Here is an 11940-nt window from a genome sequence, read left to right as displayed (position 1 = left end):
GATCTCGTTCTTTCGGTCACGACCCATAGCTCGTGACCATAGGTGAGAGTAGGAGCGTAAATCGACCGGTAAATTGAGAGCTTTGCCTTTTGGCTCAGCTCTCTCTTTACCACGACGGACCGGTACAGAGTCCGCATTACTGCAGACGCTGCACCGATCCGCCTGTCGATCTCGCGCTCCATCCTCCCCTCACTCGTGAACAAGACCCCAAGATACTTAAACTCCTCCACTTGGGGCAGGATCTCATCCCCGATCCGGAGAGGGCATTCCACCCTTTTCCGATCGAGGACCATGGACTCGGATTTGGAGGTGCTGACCCTCATCCCGACCGCTTCACACTCGGCTGCGAACCGCTCCAGTGAGAGCTGGAGATCACGGCCTGAAGAAGCCAACAGCACCACGTCGTCTGCAAAAAGCAGAGACGCGATGCCGAGGTCCCCAAACCGGACACCCTCAACGCCTCGGCTGCGCCTAGAAATTCTGTCCATAAAAATTATGAACAGAATCGGTGACAAAGGGCAGCCTTGGCGGAGTCCAACCCTCACTGGGAACGAATCCGACTTACTGCCGGAAATGCGGACTCTGGCATCGGTGATACAGGGACCGAATTGCCCTTATCAGTTGGCTTGGCACCCTGTACTCCCGAAGCACCCTCCACAGAACTTCCCGAGGGACACGGTCGAATGCCTTCTCCAAGTCCACAAAACACATGTGGACTGGTTGAGCGAACTCTCATGCCCCCTCGAGGATCCTGCCGAGGGTATAGAGGTGGTCCACTGTTCCACGGCCAGGACGAAAGCCACACTGCTCTTCCTGAATCCGAAGCTCGACCTCCCGATGGACCCTCCTCTCCAGCACCCCTGAATAGACCTTACAAGGGAGGCTGAGGAGTATGATTCCTCTGTAATTGGAACACACCCTCTGGTCCCCCTTCTTAAATAGGGGAACCACCACTTCAGTCTACCAATCCAGAGGCACCGTCTCTGATGTCCACGCAATGTTGCAGAGGCGTGTCAGCCATGACAACCCCACAACATCCAGAGCCTTTAAGAACTCCGAGTGGATCTCATCCACCCCTGGGGCCTTGCCCCCGAGGAGTTTTTTTAACTGCCTCAGTGACTTCGACCTAGAGATTGGAGAGTCCACCTCAGAGTCTCCAGGCCCTGCTTCCACAATGGAAGGTGTATCAGTGGAATTGAGGAGGTCTTCGAAGTATTCTCCCCACCGAATCACGACGTCCCGAGTCGAGGTCAGCAGCACGCCATCTTCACTGTAAACAGTGTTGACGGCGCACTGCTTCCCCCGCCTGAGACGCCGGATGGTGGACCAGAATTTCCTCGAAGCCGTCCGGAAGTCATTATCCATGGCCTCGCCAAACTCCTCCCACGCCCGGGTTTTTGCCTCAGCAACCGCCGAAGCCGCGTTCCGCTTGGCCATCCAGTACCTGTCGGCTGCCTCCAGGGGGACCCTGTGGGACACAGGTCAAAACGGAACGATAGGACTCCTTAAGCTTGACGGCATCCCTTACCGCCGGTGTCCACCAGCGGGTTCGGGGATTGCCGCCGTGACTGGCACCGACCACCTTACGACCACGGGTCCGGTCGGCTGCCTCAACAATGGAGGCACGGAACATGGTCCACTCTGACTCAATGTCCCCTGCCTCCTCCGGGACGTGGGAAAAGCTCTGCCGGAGGTGGGAGTTGAAGCTCTTCCTGACAGGGGATTCTGCCAGACGTTCCCAGCAGACCCACACAGTACGTTTGGGTCTGCCAGGTCGGACTGGCATCTTCCCCCATCATCGGAGCCAACCCACCACCAGGTGGTGATCAGTTGACAGCTCCGCCCCTCTTCACCCAAAACATGCGGCTGCAAATCCGTTGACACAACTCCAAAGTCGATCTTTTCGGGCTGTGACCAGCCGGGCCCCATGGGCGAAGACCCGGCCACCAGACGCCCGCCTTCGAGCCCCACCTCCAGGCCTGGCTCCAGAGGGAAGCCCTGGTGACCCGCGTCCGGGCGAGGGAAAATTAAGTCCATATATTGTATTCTTCATAAGGGGTCTTTTGAGCCGTGCTTCGTCTGGCCCCTCACCTAGGACCCTTTTGACCCTACCAGGGGTATGAAGCCCCAGACAACATGGCTCCTAGGATCTTAGGGCCACGCAAACCCCTCCACCACGATAAGGTGACGACTCACGGAGGGGCTCGCTGATTCACTGAAGTATATTATAGAGCAGTGTTTCCCAACCTTTTTTCATTCACAGCACACCTTTTCATTGGAAAAAATCTCGCGGCACACCGCCAACAAAAATCTGTTATGCTCCTATATTAAAATCAGTTATATTACAACGAAAGACGTAAAGTCCTATTCCTATATATATGTATGGAGAGTCGAATAATTTAATAGAAATAAATACTAAATATTCTTTAAATTGTATTCCTTTTTTTAAATAAAAGTGACAGTTTTTTAAAAAGGTTTTAGACGGTGTAAGTGATTTTGTTTACTGTTTTAGACTAGGTCTATAAATATTGCAATAATAAGAACAAAGTCACTTTTAAAGACGCTCTGCTGTTCTGACAGCAGCTGAGTGGCTATCACAGTCGAGGTGTCTCAACTTGACTGTTTATTTTATGTATGTGAAACATAACCGGTTGAACTGAATGCTCTGATTTCCATTGGACCACAAACGCACCACAACCGTCATAGTGTCTGTCACTGTTAGCAAAAGCACACAGCAACACACACATACACTGAATATGTGCCGATGCAATCCAATCAGACCGACACAATATGAAATCTCAAGATTCTCCGATTCTCCACGCATGCACGATTAGCAAGTGGCTGACCAGGCCTTGTGCGAACTGACCAGTGGTTTGGCGATCCTGTTTACAATGCGCTCCGTAATTAATATTTGACAATCCCACGGCACGGCTGAACGTCTCTCACGGCACAGTGTCAGCATTTTTTCTCTTAAAAACCTTCTCCATCACTGTCACTATCGACTCGTCTCGCTATCCACAATGACAACGTCGCTGTCAATGCTTTCTCGTCTGCAAGCACAAGGCAAATCGCTACCTGCTGCTGCCACCTTCTGATATGGAAGATATGATTACTCTTCTGGGCGCTACACCGCACAGGCGCACAAATTGGAGAATTTCTCACGGCACCCCTGACAACATTTTGCGGCACACCAGTGTGCCGCGGCACCCCGGTTGAAAAACACTGTTATAGAGTGCTATGATTTTTCCTCAAAAACACATTACAAATATTTTGTTTGGAGTTTTTTAAGAGGCTGAAACTAATCAATGATATTTCCATTCAGTTAGTTCTCAGGGGAAAGATTATTTGAGATGTGTGTTTTAAGTTACAAGCGAGGTCATGGAACAAAATAAACTTATATTTCAACACAATGTATTTTAATATTATTTAAATTATTGCTGCAAGTGCTTATCATAACATCCTTGTGGCACAAATGAAATTGGTTCCATTGTCAGAGCAAACCTGAACAGAGCGCTTGTACAGGAGGCTCTATCCAATGAATATTGAACTTTCAAATGTACTTTTGAACACTATTGTGGGTCACCACCGAATGATTTACAGCGACCAACCTTACAGTGTGTAAAGTAACTGTCATTTTGACGGTAAAATATGTTTAATTATCGATGACGTAAACATTCCTAATCATCATAACAATGTATTTAATGCTGCCTATCGGTTTCCAAAATATTGTATGGTTATGTGTGTGTGAATGACTAAATGAGGGGAATTAACGCTGTATTTCACAGAAATGTGCTTTTTTCAGTTCTGTTCCTGCACTTTCTTAAAATATATTTTATACTGAATTTACAAATACAAACAATTAAGGCTAATATTGTCATAGATGATTAAACAGTTGAAACAGCAACAAGAAATAAGAGAAAACGTACATAAAAAACACAATATGAACTAACTAATGATAATATTAATAATAATATAGCGGCATGGTGGAGCATGGGTTAGCTGCTAAGTAGTACTACATCTACTGGGAAAACGCAGTCATTGCAGGGAAAATTACCCCAAAAAATGTTTAATATCGTATTTTTTGCACCAAAAGGCGCACTGGATTATAAGGCTCACCCCTATTGAATTTTTTATTTTAGAAATTATTTCATATAGGGCGCACCGGATTAAAAGGCACATAAAATAGAAGCTATACTGCAACAAACTGAGGTTGACTAGGGTTGTGGTATGCATCCACTAGGTAATAACCAATGAGCCTTCATTAAACAATCGCATTTCTCAAACTATCTCCTATAAAATGATCGGAACTGACTAAAGTTCGATCTAACACATTGGTACTGCTTACTTATGTTTCCCTTCCATATCGATCCGTAAATTTACTCGAAACATTAACGGAGCAGCCTATTTTGAGATGAAATAGCCTCGTGCGTATAGCAGCTATCATTATAGCATTAGCCACCCGCAAACTCCCATGAGCCTCAGCTCACAGACTCCCATGAGCCTAAACGAAGTGTCGTGGCAGCCCCCTGGAAACAATCACGTTTCTTAAACACTCTCCCATAAAAGTGATCGGAACAGACTAAAGACACATTGGTGCTGCTTATTTATGATTCCGTTGGATATTGATCCGTAAACGTACTCGAAAACATTAACGGAACAGCCTATTTTGAAATGAAATAGCCTCGCAGGTACAACAGCTATTCAGTGACGCCCCCTGACCACGGTTGCCGTAATGCTGGGAAGCGATGCGACCTTATAATTTACTAGTCGTGCTATAACGTACTGAAACATTTTGGCAGAGCACTGTGTACAACCAGTATGGATCAACAAATTAATCAATTGATCCATATATAAGGCGCTCTGCATTATAAGGCGCACTGTGTTTTTTTGAGTAAATTTTAAGTTTTTATGTGCGCCTAATAGTGCGAAAAATACGGTAGTACAATTTATTCAGGTTTGGCGGGCCGGATTAAACGGCCCCGTGGGCCAGATGTGGCCCACTTGCCGTAGTTTGCCGATGTCTGGGGTAGCACGTTAGCATGCCAGCCTCACAGTTCAGAGGGTACGGGTTCGATTCCCACTTCCGCCCCCCAAAACAAAACATGCATGGTAGGCTGATTGAGCACTCCAAATTACCCGTAGGTGTGAGTGTGGATGGTTGTTTGTGCCCTGTGATTGGCTGGCAACCGGTTCAGGGTGTCCCCTGCCTACTGCTGGATAACTACTGCGACCCCCGTGGGGACAAGCGGCACACAAAATGGACGGTTAGATAATAATAATAATAATAATGTTCTAAAGAGCTTAATCAAGAAGAAAATAAATGTCCATTAAAGAAAATAGACTCTGGGCATTTTTGTCAGTCATGTGATACAAATATTCTCCTTTAACTGAACTCTTACATTAATAGACATCCAGTCCAAATGGTGCAAGTTTGTCCAACAACCAACTTTGCAAGGATATCCAAAATTTTGAAACGTGCTCACATTCAAAGAAAATATGTTCCACTGTTTTAATGTCATTCTCACAAACGCCACGCAAGTTGCTATCCTAATTAAATCTTATATGTATGAAATGATTAGCTGGATAAATGTTATTCAATATGCACCACTAATTGTTGAGTCATTGCTTTAAAGAGGGGTGGAAGAGCTTTAATGATTTCATTGAACTCTCTATATGAGCATTGAAGGTTGTTTTTAAAACAGCTGTTTTAAAAAGGTCCTTATGATTTAAAAACGTTTCTCGTTCATTTATTAAATGTGAAATACCAAATACCTTTATCCATTCAATTTCCTGTAAACAATTACTTGCTCAACATATATATGTTATTCCACAAAGGTGAATTGTGAGTAAAATTGTGTCTAAAGATACAATTTCAGAACTTGCACAGGCAGTTTACAAACATCATAATCGCAGCGCAAAAGAAAGTTAATTCAACCGATTTTTTGAAAAATTGTATTGGGAATGGTAAACCAAAAACGGTTTAGCATAATCAATTAATTGAGCCACTTTAATTTTAGAGCACAATTCATTACGGGGAAATCTATTGCATTTAAACAACCCTCTTCAATACTCTTAACCACATCAGCTCTTCTAATGTACTGGTGTTTGCTTTTACGAATAAATCTGAAGTTTATATTACTGATGTGATTAGTCATTTTATCTGATATTTCGAGTGAAAAAGCAGGATTGCGTTTGAGAGACGTTCCATTTTTGAAAGCAGGGTTAGGGTTATCTGGATTAGTGATACAAGCGGCCGAAATGAGTTTTCTCCGCAGGATGTCCGGGCTCTCCCTTAGAGATAGGGTGAGAAGTTCGGTCATCCGGGAGAGACTCGGAGTAGAGTCGCTACTCCTCCACGTTGAGAGGAGCCAGATGAGGTGGCTCGGGCACCTCATCAGGATGCCTCCTGGACGCCTCCCTGGGGAGGTGTTCCGGGCATGTCCCACCGGTAGGAGACCCCGGGGACGACCCAGGACGCGCTGGAGAGACTATGTCTCTCAGCTGGCCTGGGAACGCCTTGGGATCCCCCGGGATGAGTTAGATGAAGTGGCTTGGGAGAGGGAAGTCTGGGAGTCCCTCCTGAAGCTGCTGCCCCCGCGACCCGACCCCGGATAAGCGGAAGAAGATGGATAGATGGATGGATGGATGGATGGATGGATGGATTAGTGTTGGCTCGTGAGTGAACGATTCGCTCTAAAAGAACGAATCCTTTCAGTGAATGAGAGTGAACGAATCACTTCCTAAAGTGATTGGTTCTTTTTTTTCATATAACTTCAACCAGTAGGTGTCGGTAATGCCCATTGAAGCTGGTACCACTTCGCCGTAAAACCTCGCCGTAAAACAAAACGAAGAAGAAAATGACGTAAGTTCCCGTTCACGAACGAGTCGTGAATTGCATTTCCCGTTCACCAACGAACGAATCTGTGAGTGAACGAATCAGTCTTAGTGAATCACTCACTGAGTGAATCACTCACTGAGTGAATCACTCACTGAGTGAATCACTCACTGAGTGAATCACTCACTGAGTGAATCACTCACTGAGTGAATCACTCACTGAGTGATTCGCATTTCCAGTTCACCGCGTGAACGGATCAGTGAGGGAACGAATCCTGGCTTTCCCGTTCGCGAACAAGTCAATGAGTGAACTGCCTTCCTGTGCATCAACGGATCAGTCAGTGAATATGTTGCGTTTCCTGGCGTGAACTATGTAAGCCAGAATGTAGATTTACGATTTACTTATAGTAGGTTTTAAATAACGTGTATGCATATATCCTGAGACTGGAAGGTTGTGGGTTCAAACCCCGGCCGGGTCATACCAAAGACTGTAAAAATGGGACCCATTGCCTCCCTGCTTGGCACTCAGCATTAAGGGTTGGAATTGTGTGGTTAGATCACCAAATGATTCCCGGGCGCAGCTCCGCTGCTGCTCACTGCCCCCTTCGGGGATGGGTTAAATGCAGAGACAAATCTCACCACACCCAGATGTGTGTGTGACAATCATTGGGTCTTTAAATGTTGTTATCCAATATGTCGACTGCAGTTTCACATTAAATTGCTGGTTTGAGATGTTTTATTATTATTATCCATCCATCCATTTTCTGAACCGCTTAGTCCCCACGGGGGTCGTGGGTGCGCTGGAGCCTATCCCAGCCGTCATCGGGCAGTAGGCGGGGGACACCCTGAACCGGTTGCCAGCCAATCGCAGGGCACACAGAGACAAACAACCATTTGCACTTGCACTCACACCTAGGGACAAGTTGGAGTCTTCAATCGGCCTACCAAGCATGTTTTTGGGATGTGGGAGGAAACCGGAGTGCCCGGAGAAAACCCACGCGGGCCCGGGGAGAACATGCAAACTCCACACAGGGAGGGCCGGAGGTGGAATCGAACCCGCACCCTCCTAACTGTGAGGCGGGCGTGCTTTATTATTATTATTATTATCATTATTATTATTATTATTTATTATTATTATTTTAATAAACATTTATGTTATAACGTCTGGTGTTTTATTCCTTGTTTTTATATTCGCCAATCAAAACATAAAAATCAGACATTTGGTTAACTGCTTTATATGACAATATGTATATGTGTTTTACGTTGTTATATTTGTTGGTGTCCCCCAAAATAACAAACGTCGGTATAACGGGGTTCGGTATAATGACACCATCAAATAGCCAACAAATACAAAATTAAAACATGAACGTCGGCATAACGTGTGTCGGCTGGCAATGGCATAGCAGCAATGCTGTCTGTCACTCACTCACTCACTCACTCACTCACTCACTCACTCACTCGTGAAGACCAATCAGCAGCGCCAGCGAGCGTTAGATGGAGGAGGGACTTTACGAGTCAGTGACGTAACTTCCCGTTCACGAACGAGTCGTGAATTGCATTTCCCGTTCACCAACGAAGGAATCTGTGAGTGACGAATCAGTGAGTGATTCGCATTTCCAGTTCATCGCGAGAACGGATCAGTGAGAGAACGAATCCTGACTTTCTCGTTCGCGAACGAGTCAATGGGTGAACTGCCTTCCCGTGCATAAACGGATCAGTGAGTGGACGTGTTGCGTCTCCTAGCGTGAACTATGTAAGCCAGAATGTAGATTTACGATTTACTTATAGTAGGTTTTAAATAACGTGTATGCATATATATGCCTAAACACTGTTATCCAATATATCGACTGCAGTTTCACATTAGATTGCTGGTTTGAGATGTACTTTTATCATTATTATTATTTTAATAAACATTTATGTTAAAACTTGTCTAGTGTTTTATTCCTTGTTTTTATATTCGCCAAATAAAACATAAAAATCAGACATTTGGTGAACTGCTTTATATGACAATATGTATAGTATGTGTTTTACGTTATATGAGTTGGTGTCCCCAAAATTAACAAATGTCGGCATAACGGTTTTTTTTTTCAACCTTTAATTCAAACACAAACACATTCGATATAAAAACACCATCAACTATAAGCCAACAAATACAAAATTAAAACATCAATGTCGGCATAAAGTGTGTCGGCTGGCAATAGCTTAGCGGCAATGTTGTCTGTCACTCACTCGTGAATCTTCGCGAACGACCAATCAGCAGCGCCAGCGAGCCGTTAGATGGAGGAGGGACTTTACGCGTCAGTGACGTTATTTCCTGTTCACGAACGAGTCAGTGACGCAACTTCCCGTTCACGACCGGGTGAGAGACTGTTTCCAACAAATCAGTGTGTAGGTGTATTATAGAAAGAAATGTGTTAATTAACCGAGCCAATTATTATTATATATAATAATTTGGGGGGGGGGGGGGTAGTTTGTGTAGTTGTATTGTTTGATGTGTATGGGTTGTTTCCACTGGATGAAAAAAAAAAAAAAGCCGGATCAGTGTGTGTGTGTGTGTGTGTGTGTGTGTGGGGGGGGGGGGGTTATTGAACGATTCGTTTGAACGAATCTTTTGAGTGAACTGATTCTAAAGATACAGTTCACCTAAAAGAACTGTAATGCACATCACTAATCTGGATCAGTTCGTGTTTGATGTCTATGGTTTTGCCCTCATCCAATGAAGGTTGAAGAAGCCTGCGCGTGTCTCCGTGACGGCCATGTTGGAAGGGACAACATTGGCCCCAAAGGACGACCTTGTGCAAAACAGCATGCAGCAGCAGCAGCACAATGTGCAGGCATCCTTCTTTTGTGGTTTTCTTTCCATCGTGCCGTCCAGTAGAATGCAGTCCTGAATCCCGAATGAAAAGAATAAATCCTTTGCCCCTCCTCGCTCAGCGTCGAATGCCTGCAAGTCAAAAGGGGCGTGTCATATTTACCAATGTTCATTTCTGTGGGGCTGCCTATCTCGAAGAAGCGACGAGTTCCAGGAAATACAAGACTGAAAGTAATAATAATATCGGCCTTTGCCTTCACACAATTACGTCACTAACTGGACTACATCTACCAAATGCAAGACGCTCTTAGTTATGGCATCAATTATTTTAAGTGCTCTCATTGTACTTTTAACATTGGGTGGAGCGACAGGTAACTGTTTATTCAATTGTCATATTGCATTGTATCATTTTCACCCAGGACCTCAGCCCAAGTTTTGATTGCGCTTAATGCGTTCGCGCGTGTTGAAAGCAGGACTATACAGTATAGCATAGAGAAATTGCTTTACGTATAGCTAAATGTGAATCGTGTTGTTTTAGGTTTGAGTGTATTGGATGGTAAAAGGCCCATTGTTGTCCATCAAGTATGATAAATTATTCTCCACGGATTACATAAGAATTGCCTAGTTGCTGTACAATACATTTATATATATGATACCTTAAAAAAATATAGTCATGGAGTAAGTAGCCGATATTTCAGAGTATAAGGGGCATTAACTAAATGTTTGAATTATTAGCATTGGGGGTGTATGAAAAAAAAAAAGAATTGGAAAATTAATTTTAACAGGAAAGATTTGATCGCATCTTGATCATTACGGCCAATCTGTCGAGATTCAGATAGCTGCAATTGCACGTGTGTGTGCATAGGTGTGTGTATGCGCGCGCATGTGTGTGCGCGCGAGTGTTTGTGTGTGTGCGCGCCCGTGTGTCTTGGTCTGTGCTTGCGTTTGTGTGCGCGCATGTGTGCTCAACATGAACAACTCTCCATGAACAATTGGGCAGTACAGTAATCCCTCATTCATCGCGGATAATTGGTTCCAAGACCACCCGCGTTATGTCAAAATCCGCGAAGTAGTGTCACCTTTTTTAACATACATTGTTTGTGTATCAATAAATGTATATTAAACCATATACATAAGGGCATATGTTATTCTTAGAACATTAAATAATTGTTTCAAACATGGAAATACTATGTTAATAGTATAAATGACATACAGAAAATAATGTATAAATAATATGAATATAAATATTGCACGTGTATGTGTGTGTAACATGTCGATGTAGTACTGCAATTGTGTGGGCACTCCCTGCTTTCTGCTGGCGTGCGGGCAACTTTCGTGCCATAATTCCTCAATTTAGAATTTTTATTTAGAATTTTTGTTTGGGGGGGGGGCGGTGATGTACTGAAGCCACGATAAATGAACCGCGATATAGGATGTGGGATTACTGTATATGTTTTGTTTTAGATAGATAGATAGATAGATAGATAGATAGATAGATAGATAGATAGATAGATAGATAGATAGATCTATATTATTATATAGATATTGTTGTTTTTATCCTATTGTAAAACACTTTGGGTTCCAGTTGACTATTGTAAAGAGCTATGTAAATAAAATTTGATTGATTGATCGTTGATTGAGGCGGCTCGGTGGCGCACTGGCTAGCACGTCCGCCTCACAGTAAGGAGGGTGCGGGTTCGATTCCACCTCCGGCCCTCCCTGTGTGGAGTTTGCATGTTCTCCCCGTGTCCGCGTGGGTTTTCTCCGGGCACTCCGGTTTCCTCCCACGTCCCCAAAAACATGCTTGGTAGGCCGATTGTGCGCTCCAAATTGCCCCTAGGTGTGAGTGCGTGTGCGGATGGTTGTTCGTCTCTGTGTGCCCTGCGATTGGCTGGCAACCGGTTCAGGGTGTCCCCCGCCTACTGCCCGATGACAGCTGGGATAGGCTCCAGCAAGCCCGCGACCCCCGTGGGGATACAGTGGTACAGAAAATGGATGGATGGATGGATGATCGTTGATTGATTACGACACTGCTGCAAGTACTCATTTCATATTTCCATATGTGACATTTTCCTTTATTAAAGTTAAACCTATTAACCATACATCATGAAATAATTTGAGCAGCAGCTGTCTCAAAATATGAAATTGCCTCTCTGAAGAGCAACAAACATTCTTCGTGTCTATATTGGTCAGAATCAGGGCTGTGGACTCGGGGACTCGGACTCGGTCGGACTCGGTCATTTTTGCCGGACTCGGACTCCACCGAGTCCGACAATAAAAAAAACACGTTCAAT

At 44.6% G+C, this 11940-nt stretch overlaps 1 protein-coding gene across 2 annotated transcripts in view; it reads left to right on the top strand.

The window, feature by feature from the left end:
• The window catches only part of LOC119139693 (interferon alpha/beta receptor 1b-like), a 198996-nt gene that overhangs the window by 88216 nt on the left and 98840 nt on the right, over positions 1-11940 (top strand). Inside the window, exon 1 of one of the 2 annotated variants that reach the window (XM_037280629.1) lies at positions 9635-9877. The exons of the other annotated variant lie outside the window; for it this stretch is intronic. Coding sequence (XP_037136524.1) covers positions 9661-9877 — 217 coding nt within the window. The 5' untranslated portion in view covers positions 9635-9660. Of the gene's footprint in view, positions 1-9634; positions 9878-11940 lie in introns of those variants that run through there. 2 annotated transcript variants of the gene reach the window in all.

Source organism: Syngnathus acus, chromosome 21 (genome assembly GCF_901709675.1).
Source record: "Syngnathus acus chromosome 21, fSynAcu1.2, whole genome shotgun sequence".
In the NCBI taxonomy this organism is placed as follows: Eukaryota; Metazoa; Chordata; class Actinopteri; order Syngnathiformes; family Syngnathidae; genus Syngnathus; species Syngnathus acus.
The sequence above is the reverse complement of the archived record's forward strand: the minus strand, read 5'-3'. Positions and strand labels throughout refer to the sequence as shown.